Genomic DNA, 16,439 nt, shown 5'->3' on the forward strand with positions numbered 1-16,439 from the left:
CCTATGTTTTGATTGTGTTTGAGAGATTTTTCAGGGCGAAATGAAGTAACTTCAGCTTGTCTGAATTTAAAAGTATAAAATTACAGGTCATCAAGAGCTTGATTAGTTTCATCTGGCTTCATAGAAAAATAAAGTCGTTTGTCACTTGCATGGCTATGATTGACGTATCAAAAGAAGCCAGTATTGAAAGTATAGGTTCTACCAACGGGGTTTCATAACTAACTTGTGTATGTGAAAAAGTTTTGTTTACATTATCAAACAGGAATCTATTTAATAAATATGGCTTAAACTAGCCTAATATGGTGCCTTTAGTCCAAAAACATATCCCTGCTTATTATAAAATGTGATCAGTGGTGTGAAATGCAGCACTGAGATCTAGCAGGACAAGCGTAGAGACGATTCCACTGTCTGACAGGAGATTATTGGTCATCAGTAAATCTTTTATCTGGTCAGACTGAAAATAATATTTCTTCTTCAATCAAACAAGGCCAAACGAAAGCGCCTCCACACACCGTTCTGATTGTGCTTTGATTCTTTAATTCATCTGTTTGGCTCTGCCATTCTGTAAACTTGCAGCTAAATAATAAATAAACTGATGACATTATTACAAGAAGGTAGTAACTCGTGTCACTCTGTATACAAACACATGATCAGGCATGTTTTCAACATGGACTTACTGCTGCCGTAGAAAAATAAAATCTAGCAAAATAAGTCAAAATAACAGCAAATAAAGCAGATAACCCGCCGGTGGAGGCGTGCACAGCGTGGGGCGTCTGTAAGGCAACTGGAGCGTAGACAGCGCACTGTGTGTGCATGAGTGGCAATGTGGCACTGTGGAATAGACACCATTACTGTTAACACCCACAGGACACAGAGAGCCTCTGACATGACAGTGCTCTCAGCTTTGATTTTGGTACAAACTGGACTTTACAAATAAACAATATTTATTCTGAACAAAATATCCTCATCTCCTCCTCTCAAGGTGCATTATGTGTCTAATCAAGTCCACCCCTTCCACAAACTACATTAAGCACATGTCCAAAAAGGCCTTCAAAGTCACGGACAAAGATGAGGCAACCGTTTGATGGAGTCAAACATCTCGGGTATGTTTCTCGATGTAAACTGTGGACAGTTATGAGGTGCCAATGAGGCCGGTCAGACCTCTGACCCAGCAGCTCTCTGGGGGTCACTCCAAGTCCTGGAGGTTGATTGTGCTTCCTGTGAACTGGGAGTTATCTGAGCCGTTGTCGTCCTCAGTCATCACTGAAGGTTCCTGTGAGGAAGCATCACAGCTTAGTTCTCTCAAATTCATTCTCTCATGCTTTCCCTGCACAGATATTATATGGGAAAGTGACAGTTTTTTCAGCTTCCAAATGCTAGATAAGCAGTTACTGCTCATATTAGCATTAAGATTATGGTGCATGTGTTTCAATTTGCCAATTCTATGCGCTGTCAGCTGCAGATAAATTAACATTACATAAACACAAACAACTAAATAACAGAACTGATGAATGGGAACTTTTCTCACCTGTAAAATGTTGACAGGCAGGTCGACAGTGAGCTGAGAGTGGGAGCTGGACGGCTGGGCACTCAGCTGGAATGCCAGGTCACCGTCACTTGCTGGGTCGTCCTGCATAAACACACACTGATGAGCATTTCTTTCAACAACAGCTACACTTCACTTTGTTATTCACTGAACTCTATTGAAGAGTGACAAATGGGCAAAATGAGTTCAAATGTTCAAATTACAGCATCTGGTCTGTATGAAGCATCAAAACAAAGCAAATAAAGACAAATGAATGTCAATAATGCTTCTTAGAAATGAGAAATAACATGTCTGAATGTGCTGGAGAATGATCACATTTTATGGCTTTTAAGTACCGCTGTAATTGACTTATAATAACATGAACAGGTGTTGATAATGGCTAATCCAACTGGTTTTAATAGCACCACTTTCACCGATTGGAAAAAATGCAAACTAAAAACATATATTAAAGAGAACAGCAGCAACTGCCTGCAGCTGACATAACAGCACTTTAACTAACTTACAGGTTGTAGGCATCCTGATCCTTTTAAACATTTTCTGCTGTTGTCTTGGTTCCCAAATAGTACATTTCTCCATTTTCGCACAAAAACTCATTTCACACTGAGCTGATAAAATGCAGGCGAAGAAAAGAAAACCTTCTCATGGAAAAATTATCTTTAAAATACAACTTAGAATTTATAATACCTCTCTATTTACATACTGTGGCATTATAAATTATAAGTTTTATAGGGCATTGTGTATTTAGTTGTTCCTTACATCTCAAACTGGGGCATGAACATTGCACTCATCAAATGTGTCGTCAGCCATGATTTCTGACTGCTTACTGCTGTCTTTCCCACAGATCTTAATGCAGGTGGGATTTCAGACACTGTTCCTATGGAAACCAGCTGTGCAGTGTGTGTGACTGAAGCATGAGTGAATCAATCATCTTTCAGTTACTTCTGTCTGAATACAAAGAACCAGAGGCGTCTGTTCAGCATTCTTCTACATGCTACAGAGCCTGACTAATTGTTAAAGGTTTAAATGTTTGGAATTGAAAGCATGTCCATTTGTTGTGTTTCTCCACTCTTTAATTCAGGTTGTTCCTTTAATTTGTCTCCTGTTTACAGAATTTTGATCAGAATTTTTACTGGGGAGGAGGACAAAAATGACCAAAGGAGGGAATATTAAAATTTACCACCTCTAAATGTGAAACAAAACCCACTGAATGCAGTTCAAGAACATTTTAATGTTTGGTGGAAAACAACTACATCAGATCTCCACAGTGAGTAGGAAATGAGTTGGTCAGTAATCAGACATCTGAGAATCTCACCTGCAGCAGCTGAATCTGGACATACTGGGCCCCAGTAACAGGGTCCCGCAGGGTCAGGCCTCCATTGGCTGCTGTAGCTCCATCACTGTAACGAGCACCAGAGGGAGCCAGAGGCACCGGAGCCACAGCAGCCTTTGCCCCTTTAGTTTTTCTCTGACTTGAAGCTGAAGTGCCTTAGTTGGACAAAGAGAAGGCCATCATCACTCACTGATGTACAGTGATTGTAGTCTCTGTCAAGTCTGAAAGTGGAGCATTAAAGAAAAGAGTAAATTGGTGAATGTATCGTACCAGATGAGGCTGAGGGACCCCTCTGTTTCTTCTTCTTGGCCAGCTGAATGGCTCTGTAGTCAGTCCTGGCTGAGCCTCCACTCTCCTGAAAAAAAAAAAAAGGGTGCACATTAGTGCTGCAGCTATTTTTATTATAAACAAACCTGCTTATTATGCTTTCAATTAACTGATTGTTTGCTCTATCAAATTTCAGCCAACAGTGAAAATGTATGAAAATGTAGATAATTACAATTGACCACTTTATCTATCCAACAGTCCAAAAGCCCAAATACATTCATAGAAGGATTAAAAAAAGACCAGCAGAAAGGTGAAAAGCAACATTTTGGGCCTTTATCATACATTTAAGAAAAGACTAAACAGTTAAATTGATCAATAAAAGCAGATGTGGAATATGTGACATTGGTGCTTCTTTGAGTTCTTAAAGCAGCAACATTTAAAATGTCCATTTATGAAAAACACTGCATGCTTTTGTAATAAGCAGAGGGAGGGAGGTGCAATAGAGAGACAGCCAGCAAAGGCTTAAAAAACAGTTAATAATTGATTAGGAAGATGTTCTCTCGTGATCCTAAAATGTTAACTTGGGACAAAAATAATTCCTACTAACAAGCTCTGAGTACACCGTCTCCCAACAGTATTCATCCCTCCTGGTGTTTTTCCTCTTTTACTAATGCAGGAATTCCAGGAAGTATCCTGGAATTCCTGGATTTTAATGAACCTAACAAAAGAGATTGTTCTAATGGAGTGAAAGATAACAGTGTAGAGAAGGATTAAAAACAGAAAATGTGTGACTGCATATGTATCCATCCCCTTTGTTATGAAACCTCTAAATAAAATTTGGTCAAATTGAATTCAGAAGTCCCACAGTAAGTTGATTAAAGTCCAATTGTGTCCAATCAAAGTGTCACATGATGCTTGCGGTTGTCTTTGACATTCACAACAACAATACAGGACCGTAAACAATTTCCCCCGATGGCAAATGGGTGCTTCATCATGACCAAGCATCCCTTCATAGTGCATAAAAACATGCAAGTCCTGTTGTCTGATTTTTTGGGGGATAATACTTTATTATACTAGTTTTGTTCATAGGAGTTGAAGATTGAGGTATTATATTTTTAACACTGATATTAGAAGGCAGTACAGGACGTGTGTATAGTTTTGTCTCGTGTCATCTTCCCTTAATATTGATCCAGTGGCTTTCAATTCAGACTGCTCTAGCTTTAATGGAAAAACAGAGCAGGGTTCTTATTCAGACACTAGACTGACATGTTAAATTGTGCTCAGATCAACAGAGAAGGCTGCACGTCTGAAAGTTGTTTATCTGATGATTTGACAAATGAGTAAATAGTTTCAAGTAAGCAGCTCATTGTACCAACTGCATTAAGACTTTCCTCATGATCCACACACCCAGTACCAAAAAATACAGAGGGCTTTTTTTCATTTCTTTTCAGAGTTGTACACCTTTAAAAATGTATAAATATTTGCATTTTTGAATAAAGAAAGCCTGTGTGGCTGCTCACCAGGAAGCTGCTCGGCGACACAGCGTTGAGCTCCGTGTCTTTCTGTGGGCTGAAGCTGCTGCTGTGACCGGGGAAGACGAACTGGGTGAGAACTTTTCCTCCCTCCTGAGGTCCCAGCACCTCCACACAGCCCAGCAGAGGCCCCGCGCCCCCCTGGCCACCCACCTCCACTACCTTGGAAGGGGAAGCCAGCAGCTCGGCAACGGGGGCCACAGCCAGGGAAGCTGTTGACTCCACGCTCAGGGCGCTGGAAGAGCTGAGTGGGTGCTGCAGAGTGGGATCCACAGACGCACCAGCGCCCTGCATGGTGAGAGCCGTGAGGGTTCCCAGCGCCTCCGGGGTAACAGTCTGCACATCATCCAGGTTGAGGGTACCCTGTGGGGGTAGGACATCACCCACTGTTCCCTCCAGACCGTGGTGGGGGCCCATGTCAGCACTGGCTGCCAAGATAAGAGGATCCACAGCCTTGGCTAGTGTGGTGCTAGTCCCAGTACCGAGTGTGGTGCCCACCGAGGAGGGGTCGATGGTGAGAATGCCTGAGCTGATCAGGGAGAGGTCCATTGTGAAGGTGCCGTTACAGCTTCCACCACCCACGGGAATTCCCACTCCGATGCCAGCAGTGGGCGCCGTGCCTCCAGGCACAGCAGAGAACAGAGAGCTGAGGTCCAGGTTAGTCAGCTGGTCGCCTCCAGCAATACCTGGCCCTGCAACCGTCGTTGGGGTGGAACTGATGAGTTCGCTGCTGGGGGTCAGGGTGGGTGTCGTCTCCATCTGGTTCAAAACGTCTGGGAAGGAGGAGAGGAAAACGTTTGCTTATAAGGACAGTACACAATTTCCTAGAAACAACTGTAAACAAGGAATAAATGATTTTGTAAAATTGCTCCCAAGAACAGAAATATTTTTCATCCACTTTTTTAAATATGAGAACGAAAACTACATCAGCAGCTGCACCTTTATTCAATTTCATTACAATACATCATATACTGACTGAAAAGAGAAAAGCACGTCCTTGTTTGAGTTGGGCAAGGAGGATACAGAGGATCATCTGCGGTTGTAAGACATAACAGCAGTGTAATAAAAAAGGGTGTCCATAAAAGCAGCACATTAGTCAAACTGCTATTAATCCTTTCTAAACATATACTGAATACTGAGCTCAGGGCTACAGCTGAACGTCAAAAAAATGACAGCAAGCACATTATAGTTAGGACGCATTTTCCAAAGAATATATGTAAGCATGTATAAGAAACACCCTATTTCTGTAAGACACTGCTGTCATCAAACAAAGAAGCATAAGTGGGCCATATATGGATATGTCTTGTTCTGTTTTATGCTGGCAGTACTGACTCCCCGGCTACTACAGTAAACCTAATTTGCAATGAATGAAGTTAAATGAATCATGGGCTGTTTTTAGGTAATGAGCCAACAGTGATGCTTACTAACCAGGACTGAGGTGGTGGTGTTTGAGCATGTGGCTCTTAAGGCTACTGCGGGAGGAGAAGTGCTTGGAGCAGTTGGCCACAGGACAGCGGGTCCTCAGGGTGCTGGCATCCTGCTTATGCTTTTTGGAGTGGATGTACAAGCTGCTGCGTGCTGAGAACTTGGCATTGCAGCCTGACAAACACACAGGAGGCAAACATCAGAGCCACATCACAGAAAATTAACAAGCAGATACGCTGCACGATTAAAAGGCCTGACTACTAGCATATTTTGATGTTTGAAGCTGTATCTACTCTATGTACCTTCTGCATGGCACTGAAAGGGCTTGGTGCCCAGATGTGTGATACTGTGACCCTTGAGGTGCTCGGCACGAGTGAAGGACTTTCCACAACCCTCCTCTGTACAGACAAAACGCCGGTCATCGTCGTGTTTCCTGATGAACACACAGACACAAATTCATACATAAAAAAAAACATCCAGTTAAAACTTATTATTGACTCAGCTGCAACAGATGTTGCCTCAAATCACAATTCAGTGTTGAAACATACCAAACTGAGACACTGAACCAAAGCTACACTGACCAGCTTGTGTGACACGGCCTAGTCTATCATTACTTGCTATTCTTACTGCATAATCCGATCTGTCAATATCTCAAGCACTAGCAGGTGAAATAAGTGAAGTCACAGCAGCTTAACTACTTTTAACCTATCTGACTTCAACAGGAAGTGTTGGAAGAGCACAAGTGGAAAAGCACGAGTTAATAAGCACTTACCGTTTATGTCGGAGCAACTTTGACATGCTAGTAAAGGACCAACCGCAGCCCTCTGAATCACAGACAAATGGCCTCTCACCTAAAGACAAGAAGGAAGAACGTTTATTTAGGAGTGCATTAGTCGGTAACAAGCTAAATGTGAGCATAGATTATGATTTCTGTAAAGCTGGCCAACTTCGTCCACTGCTGCATGGCTGACCTGCTTTAGTTTCCATTTAAACGAGATGTTTTTAGTTTCCAGTGACTATTTCTGTAATTATGGTTTGGACACTGACAATCATTGATTATGTCCAGAGCATCTGACTGCTCTGTGATTTACTGTATTTCTGCATTCACCAGAAATATTTTAGGAGCGCATGGCAGCCACATTTCAAATGCAATAAAGCTGGGGGGTTTTCAACTTACATTTTCTGTGTTTTACACAGTGAACAGATGCTTTTGTTGTAGATACTTGGTGGCCATACTCTCATTTTAAACGACAGTACAGCTGATGTGACGACTCTGGAATGTTGTTTAGTGTGTTCATATTAAGACTTTGGTGGCAGCACCATCTTGGTACTGACTTCTGGTTCACACCATGACCTCTTTATTAGCTGTGATCATAACTACACTACTGTCAAAATATATCAACGACAGGGAGAGAAATCATGTCAATAAAAAAAAACTAAATGGTGAATTTACCAGCATATATACAAGGTCAAAAACACTTTGGCACCTGTTTGCCCTAAATAAGGTCTATGTGTGAGAAACGGATTTATATCAATATGAATAATTCATTATAATTTACCAGTGTGACTCCTCAGGTGGATTTTGAGGCGACAGGCCTTGTCATATGTTTTGTCGCAGCCTGGATAGGAACATGTGAAGTGGCCCGTTTCTCTGAAATGAGTACGATTGTGGGAGAACAGGGCACTGAAGGTGATGAAGGTTTTCTCACAGCCTGCACAGAACAGAAGGGGGAACATGTAAAGAAAAAAGTACACGAAAGCATAATTTACACCAAAATTGAAACACCTAAGCTATCAGATCGTTATAGTAAGCTGTGTTCAAAAATGGGACATATAACATTGCTGGAAAAGTACACCGTGTGACTGTTAGATCTCGATCAATTCTCTCTCCATGTTGGGGATAATTTATAACAAAAAACAGTTAGGCTACTACAATTATTCCATGTGTTAAATGCATGCAACACTCTCTCTTTGAAGACGCGCATACTGATCCTTGTGCTCTCTGATGCTGTAGGTATTTAATAAATTCAGAGAGAAAACTCCTACAACAGCTGGAAGCAACATGCTAGATTTCAGTTCCTGAAACTACATTTATTATTGGTGAGTCTCTTTACTTCTACCAGTCACAAATTCCATCTTCATCACATTGTTATTTTACTTTAATTGACATCTTTTGTTGTAATAAATGTGAAATTAAAGTGCAAGATGATTGAAAAAGATGTTTTCCTGTACCAACTATGTCTTTTGCATTTTCTGATCAATACCAGTGAGGAAATGTGGAAAAACCCTTACTCAAATTGCCTCACATGACTCAAAGTAATGCAGTTTGTGAGTGCCTATTTATGACTGCTTGCTGTTTGGACCTAAGATTGCCTCATGACTATTACAGAAAAGTGACCAGTGCACTCATTCAGACATGAAGCTAGCCAATCAGATGCAATCACATTAAAGGAAAGGAGTACATATCTGAAAGGGGCTTTGGTAGAAAAACAGAACAGACAAGCTTCTTTAAAAGAAATGATGTTGAGAAGAATTTAGACTCCTTAATATAAAATCTCTGGACCTGTTCTTTTTACTATAACACACCAGACTGATATGTACAGTTCAGTTGCATCACCCAAGGATATTCTGTGCAGCTGGTACAATACCAGACAGCAGATGGAGCACATGTAAAAGAAAAAGGGGGGAATTCTTGAAATAAAAAGCATGATGGGAAAGAACTACCACTAGTTTGCGTTACCTGGAAATTCACACTTGTGGGGCCTCTGCGGCTCAAAGTGGACCCTTTGGTGATTGGTGAGTCTTGTAGCACTGCGAAACCTCTCGCTGCAGATCTCACAGATGAAAGCGTTGTCCTGTTCGTGGACTTTGACGTGAGCCTTCAGGTTGTAGACGGTGGTGAAACGCCGTCCACAGCCTTCAAACTGGCAGGTGTGCGGCCGCTGCTTGTCATGGGACTGACGGTGCCGCTTTAGCTTGTAAGAAGTGGCAAACGCCCAGCCGCATCCCTCCACGTTGCACTGATAGGGCCGTGGGTCCTCTGCGTGGTTCAGGAGGTGAACTTTGAGTTTCTGACGGGTGTCAAATGTGCAGGAGCAGCCTGGTTCTGGGCATCCAAAAGAGGCCACAGTCTCCTTCTTGGACCTGATCAATGGTACAGATTGGAAGTCCTCATTGTCCGTGGCTTTGGGGGACGGAGTGACCAGATCGGCCTCTGTTACAGCACACAGCACCCCTGATTCCTGTTTCACAATAGGACAGGAGTCCAGTGAGGTGCCCAGCTCTGATAATGAGCAGTCATCCACCAGAGCCAGCTCAGAGTCGCTGACAGACAACCCAGGCGTGGGCTCTTCCTGCTGGCTGGAGCTGGCCAGTGCCAACGTGCTGATCTTCCCGATGGACTTGGTACCACTGTCATAGTTGAGAAGAACAATATCCTCATGGTCTTTCATGCCTAGATGCTCCCTTAAGCTGATCATGTCATCCTCCTTGTGTACATACCCCTCTGGCGGGGCAGCCAGAGTCAGTATCCCGTTCTCTATGGTCACTATGATGCTTTGGTTGTTTATCGTGATGGTTCCGGAGAAGCTTTCACTTGCAGGCGGGCTTGAGGAGGCTGTGACCGGGTTTGTAGCGTCGTGCAGCCCGGTGGTGTCTGAAATAAAGCCCGATGTATCCATGGCTTCTACGATGCCCGCCGTCCCTGAGATCAAGGTCTCGTCGATCCGGGACGAGAGCTCCCTGACCAGCTTACTGTCATTGTTTTCGGTGCAGATCTGCCCACAGATCTTATCGCCATATTTGTTTGTCAAAACAACGTCTTCGACAGTACGGTGGTAGGCGGCCTGTTTACCGTCACTCAGGGCGGAATTATCGCCCAATAAACCGAAAATATGCTCAGTTTTTTTCAACGCTTGCGTGTCAAGACAGTTCAAGTCGTCGTTAGCTTCGCAGAGAACAACGTTACTGCCGTTTCCAACATCCATGGAGCCCCGGTAACTCAGTTTCGAGCTCTCCAGTGGTTTACCTTTCACTTTATCCTCACATGATGCATCCTGTCGGGGTTTGCTTCCATGCTCTTGAGCTAAAAACAGCTCCTGTGTGGTTTTATCCGAACCGCTTATCGGTGTGTTGAAGCTCCCCGGGGCGGCAGCGGCAGCAGCAGGACAGTGGCCGGTTCCTGGCTGCTGCTTCGAGGCGCCGTCCTCACGCTGCTGCCGTAAAACTGGAAACGGTAACGTTAGCTGCCGCTGCGGTTCCTCTTCCCCTTCAAACAGAGGCAGCGCCATTTGCATTACCGTCTCCCCGCTTTCCGCCCCGTACTTCCTGCCCGTCCTCACCGACTCCAGTTCATGTTCACTCCTCACGTTATAAAGTCCGACGCTCGGTTTGATACCCGGTAAATTAACGGTCGTTTGCGGTCTGCTAACTGGCGAACAAGCCTCCTCGCTGCCATTTTCCGCCACCAGGCGAAACGGCGACGTCCTAGGCCTGGTGTTGTTGTTGTTGTTGTAGCTCTGAGGCTCCAACGGTCCGTCGGCGTCGTTTTCGCTAGGAACAAGACGAGGTAGCGACCCAGTGGCCGACCGAAGCGGAGACGAAGCGGTTCTGTGTAGGGCGCCATGTTGAGAGTGAATGTTTTGGGCATCAGAAAGCCCCTGGATTTCCATCTTGGTATCCCTGTAGCAGCGCCACAGAAAAGGCCCGCCCAAGTAGACGGAGGGGATCCGCGGAGCCACTTCACGGTTTCCAGCAGGCCCAGTGAGGCGTTCAGTGCCAGCACGGAAATCCGCATAGAGGGTTTCATAAAAAACACAAGCTTGTTAAAGTTTACACGAGTTGTCACATGCTTCTACATAACAGTCTTGACAAATGTGCAAGAGTGAGTGACCCTCAAAAGACTGAAAAAATAACAAGAAATTGTACCACCACACTGTGAGGAATGGTCATTTATATATATATAAATGAATATAGATATATATATGGAGAGATTTTTTAAAATCTAATTCAAACAATTTTATACCACATGTAGCATTTTGGGAAAAAATGTTGACAACTTAGAAAAAACAACCAAATAAAAATACATTTAGTTTCAATTCAGTTATATGACAGAGTTATGTGACAATCAGCATATGTTTGTCTGTGCGCAACATTACTCAAAAACAGAAACAGTCTTTCCAAAAGAAAAAAGAAAAAAATAAAAGTTCTAAGAGGTAAAATTAAGGTAATGGCAGGGATTGAAAAGAAGATCTTCTACCATGTAGCGCTGCGTTATGTTCCAACATTTTCTTGTTTTTTCTTCAAGACTTGTGCATGTCTTTGTCATTACTGATGAACACACAACCCCAGAGGGCAGCACTCTCAGGGATTACTAAGAAACTGCATTGTTTGTGATAAATTTCAGACAGAAGAATGCTAAAAAGAGGCATACGAGTTACTCCGCCAAGGAACAGCAGAGAAGTGGTGATCGGTGTACATTTGTCCGTCTGTTACCAACATTACTCAAAAGCGGACAAACGGTTTTGGATGAAATTTTCAGGGAAAGTCAGAAATGACACAAGGACCACCTGATTAGATTTAGGCAGTGATGCAGCTTATAGTCTGGATCCATGGATTGGTTAAAATTTTTTATATCATTGCGAGATAGCGGCCCGGTGTCAGCCGAGGATCACATGATTGCAATACCACTGTGGACTTCCGTAGGAAATTATACAATGACTGAGCAGCCTTGGTGGAGTATTGGAATCTCTCTGAGTGCTTTTCTTGTTTTTTCTGCAACAATTCAAACCATATCTCATAACACTTCACAGAGTAAGGGGAAGACCTAATTTTAAACAAAGAACAGAGAACCCAACAATCCAAAGTTGCCTCTGGATTCCCTCCGAGCAAGCAGTCGGTCGGCAATGGTGGGAAGAAACCAGTAAATAAAAAACAATACCTTTCATGGGGAGGAAGAAAACGCCCAACAGAACCAGGCTCATGGAAGGATAGGACAGGTTGGGTGAGGTGAGGATGAAGGGGGTGGGGGATGCACCGCAAAATCTGACAACACAACCAAATACTGAAAATACAAACATTCTGTACAGTCACTCTGCACACTGAACCACATTTTACTTTGTCTTAACTCAGCATATTCCATTTTTAATTTTCAAATTTAATTAGTCTCATTTTAATTACCACATCACTGCTACTGCTATTGTAGCTGTTGCTACTGTTTTGTGTCCAACTTCTCTACATGCTTTAAATTGCCCCCAGGGGACGAATAGAGTTTTTTTTTTTTTAAATTGAACTGAAAGAAGAGAAAATATTGCAGATTGCATAGATCGCCACATTGCACAAACTTAAATCTAAGTGTGTCCTAATATCTTACGCAAGCCTAAATCTAAGTGTCTAATTTAAGTCTTGCTTGCAAAAGCAAATAAAGAGTGAATGACCCAAAACAAGACTTTGGCTGACAGTGATTTGCTGAAAAAAATAAGAAAGTACGTCATCACAGTGTGAGTAATTGTTATTTATTAAAATAATCAAAAGAAAAGCAAATTTAATTTGTCAGTTCATCAAATACAACCAAACACAAAAATGAAATTCAAAAACTAACAACCAAGGAAGTTTTTTCAGTGAGTTCTGCAGGCTAAACTTTAAGTGTCTAAACATAATCATGAGTCATACCTGCAAATCTAATGTGAGGACTGAATAACCCAAAAGAAACACTTCAGCCAACAGTGAATTGAGTAATGGTCTCTGCCTGGACACCTCCTATATAAGTAATGAGAGAGATAAACATGTACTATTCCATCTGCTCTTTATTTGACAATGTTGTTTAACCAGACACAGATGTATATAAATGGACATCTCTGATTATTTACACATTACTAACTGCACAGTTCTTATTTGATTTGTATTTGTCTGCCTACATGCACACCAGGTAGTCTTTTAGCTTTAGTATATATTCTGCCTTTGTATTTTTTATAGCTCTACATTTCTACATCCCATGTGTTCTGCTCTTATCGTTCATTTCTGTATATTCTGTATGTTAAATATGTTGCTGGTTTCTTGAATTTCCCTCGGGATCAATAAAGTAGCTTCTGGATCCACCACTGATATTTAGGAGGATGAATAAAGCCACAGTCAAAGCCAGAACTGACTAAATAATATAATCAAATACACATTTAAAAGCAAACGCCTCTTTGTGACTATGTAGAAATACAACCAGTCAATTCCCAGAAATTCGGCATGTAGTTCCATTGACCCAGACATAGGAACCATGAGAAGTACCTGAAGGCAGTAGTATCCCACAGCAGCAGTAGATCTGTGTAGAATGAATTGTTAGGGGAGAGGAATTTGAAAGAAATGTTCCTCTGCTCATGTTTTATCTGAATTTGAAATCTCTTCATATCTTCACAAACCATCACTTCCAGTTTGGCAAAGTGTTTTTTTCCCCCATTATCTCTCCACTGAGTGGCAGTATTGTCCTATAAAACAGGACATTCTCTTCAGGAGAAACATTCCACATGATCCCCTCTGTGATTAAACCAATATTTAAAGAGCATGGCATCCTCAGGGTTTAGACTGTGCATTTAAAACTCACTCTATTCCAAGTGAACTTCTTGCTATGATGCTTTTTCGTTTTATTGAGATTTTCTTGCTCAGTTAACTTCGACTTCAGCGTGACATTTAAATGGCTAATTTAACACTTGGCCAAGGGTAAAGAGTTGAGAATGACCTGTCTGGGAAACACGGACAGCTTGGATGCTGATTAATGTGCATTTTTACTGAAAAAATAATAGTAGCAAGGTCAACAAATATAAGTTCTCTCAAACATTGTTCACAAATCTGTCTAAATCTGTGATAGTGAGCACTTCTCCTTTGCTGAGATAATCCATCCCACCTCACAGGTGTGCCATATCAAGATGCTGATTAGACACCATGATTAGTGCACAGGTGTGCCTTAGACTGCCCACAATAAAAGGCCACTCTGAAAGGTGCAGTTTTATCACACAGCACAATGCCACAGTTGTGGCAAGATTTGAGGGAGCGTGCAGTTGGCATGCTGACAGCAGGAATGTCAACCAGAGCTGTTGCTGGTGTATTGAATGTTCATTTCTCTACCATAAGCCGTCTCCAAAGGCATTTCAGAGAATTTGGCAGTACATCCAACCAGCCTCACAACCGCAGACCACGTGTAACCACACCAGCCCAGGACCTCCACATCCAGCATGTTCACCTCCAAGATGGTCTGAGACCAGCCACTCGGACAGCTGCTGAAACAATGGGTTTGCATAACCAAAGAATTTCTGCACAAACTGTCAGAAACCGTCTCAGGGAAGCTCATCTGCATGCTCGTCGTCCCCATTGGGGTCTCCACCTGACTCGTTCGTTGTCGTAACCGACTTGAGTGGGCAAATGCTCACATTCAATGGCGTCTGGCACGTTGGAGAGGTGTTCTCTTCACGGATGAATCCCGGTTTACACTGTTCAGGGCAGATGGCAGACAGCGTGTGTGGCGTCGTGTGGGTGAGCGGTTTTCTGATGTCAATGTTGTGGATGGAGTGGCCCATGGTGGCGGTGGGGTTATGGTATGGGCAGGCGTCTGTTATGGATGAAGAACACAGGTGCATTTTATTGATGGCATTTTGAATGCACAGAGATACCGCGATGAGATCCTGAGGCCCATTGTTGTGCCATACATCCAAGAACATCACCTCATGTTGCAGCAGGATAATGCACGGCCCCATGTTGCAAGGATCTGTACACAGTTCTTGGAAGCTGAAAACGTCCCAGTTCTTGCATGGCCAGCATACTCACCAGACATGTCACCCATTGAGCATGTTTGGGATGCTCTGGATCAGCGTATACACACGTGGACAAAATTGTTGGTACCCCTCAGTTAAAGAAGGAAAAACCCACAATTCTCACTGAAATCACTTGAAACTCACAAAAGTAACAATAAATAAAAATTTATTGAAAATCAAATAATCAAAATCAGCCATTACTTTTGAATTGTTGATTAACATAATTATTTAAAAAAACAAACTAATGAAACAGGCCTGGACAAAAATGATGGTACCTCTATAAAAGATTGAAAACTATTTGACCAGAGTGACATGATTAACTCAGGTGTGTCATTTAATTGACATCACAGGTGTTTCCAAACTCATAATCAGTCAGTCTGCCTATTTAAAGGGAGACAAGTAGTCACCCTGCTGTTTGGTGAAAAGGTGTGTACCACACTGAACATGGACAACAGAAAGCGAAGGAGAGAATTGTCCCAGGACATCCGAAAAAAAATTATAGACAAACATCTTAAAGGTAAAGGCTATAAGACCATCTCTAAACAGCTTGAAGTTCCTGTGACAACAGTGGCTCATATTATTCAGAAGTTCAAGACCCACGGGACAGTAGCCAACCTCCCTGGACGTGGCCGCAAGAGGAAAATTGATGACAAATTGAAGAGACGGATCGTTGGAATTGTATCCAAAGAGCCCAGAGCAACCTCCAAAGAAATTAAAGGTGAACTCCAAGGCCAAGGTACATCAGTGTCAGATCGCACCATTCGTCGTTGTTTGAGCCAAAGTGGACTTCATGGGAGACGACCAAGGAGGACACCACTGCTGAAAAAAACTCATAAAAAAGCCAGACTGGAATTTGCAAAAATGCATGTTGACAAGCCACAAAGCTTCTGGGAGAATGTCCTTTGGACAGATGAGACCAAACTGGAGCTTTTTGGTAAGGCACATCAACTCTATGTTCATAGACTCAAAAACCAAGCATACGAAGAAAAGAACACTGTCCCTACGGTGAAACATGGAGGAGGCTCAGTAATGTTTTGGGGCTGCTTTGCTGCATCTGGCACAGGGTGTCTTGAAAGTGTGCAAGGTACGATGAAATCTGAAGACTATCAAGGCATTCTGGAGAGAAATGTGCTGCCTAGTGTCAGAAAGCTTGGTCTCAGTCGCAGGTCATGGGTCTTCCAACAGGACAACGATCCAAAACACACAGCCAAAAACACCCAAGAATGGCTGAGAGAAAAGCGTTGGACTATTCTAAAGTGGCCTTCTATGAGCCCAGATCTGAATCCCATTGAACATATGTGGAAGGAGCTGAAACATGCCATTTGGAGAAGACACCCATCAAACCTGAGACAACTGGAGCTGTTTGCTCATGAGGAGTGGGCCAAAATACCTGTTGACAGCTGCAGAACGCTCATTGACAAATACAGAAATCGTTTAATTGCAGTGATTGCCTCAAAAGGTTGTGCAACAAAATATTAAGTTATGGGTACCATCATTTTTGTCCAGCCCTATTTCATTAGTTTGTTTTTTTAAATAATTATGTTAAT

At 42.6% G+C, this 16,439-nt stretch overlaps 1 protein-coding gene across 1 annotated transcript; it reads right to left on the reverse strand.

Annotated features, from left to right (window-relative positions):
- Positions 1-514: 514 nt before the first annotated feature.
- On the reverse strand, positions 515-10,864 carry si:dkey-156n14.3 (zinc finger protein ZXDC). The gene is made up of 10 exons (XM_022200896.2): positions 8,841-10,864; positions 7,660-7,812; positions 6,873-6,951; positions 6,403-6,533; positions 6,104-6,274; positions 4,664-5,448; positions 3,147-3,231; positions 2,859-3,031; positions 1,529-1,630; positions 515-1,273 (listed from the first exon to the last, which is right to left on the reverse strand). Exons 1-10 carry the CDS (start codon positions 10,768-10,770, stop codon positions 1,187-1,189), a joined length of 3,696 nt encoding a protein of 1,231 aa, XP_022056588.2. The 5' UTR covers positions 10,771-10,864; the 3' UTR covers positions 515-1,186.
- Between the last annotated feature and the right edge of the window lie 5,575 nt (positions 10,865-16,439).

This window comes from Acanthochromis polyacanthus, chromosome 5 (assembly GCF_021347895.1).
Source record: "Acanthochromis polyacanthus isolate Apoly-LR-REF ecotype Palm Island chromosome 5, KAUST_Apoly_ChrSc, whole genome shotgun sequence".
NCBI classification, from domain to species: Eukaryota; Metazoa; Chordata; class Actinopteri; family Pomacentridae; genus Acanthochromis; species Acanthochromis polyacanthus.

Coding starts and splice junctions, on each gene's coding strand:
- si:dkey-156n14.3 (XM_022200896.2), bottom strand. CDS start 10,770: ATGGAAATCCAGGGGCTTTCTGATGCCCAAAACATTCACTCTCAACAT. Junction 6,952..7,659: donor CCACCTGAGGAGTCACACTG/GTAAATTATAAT, acceptor TCTTGTCTTTAG/GTGAGAGGCCATTTGTCTGT. Junction 3,232..4,663: donor TGTCGCCGAGCAGCTTCCTG/GTGAGCAGCCAC, acceptor TTTTTTTTTCAG/GAGAGTGGAGGCTCAGCCAG.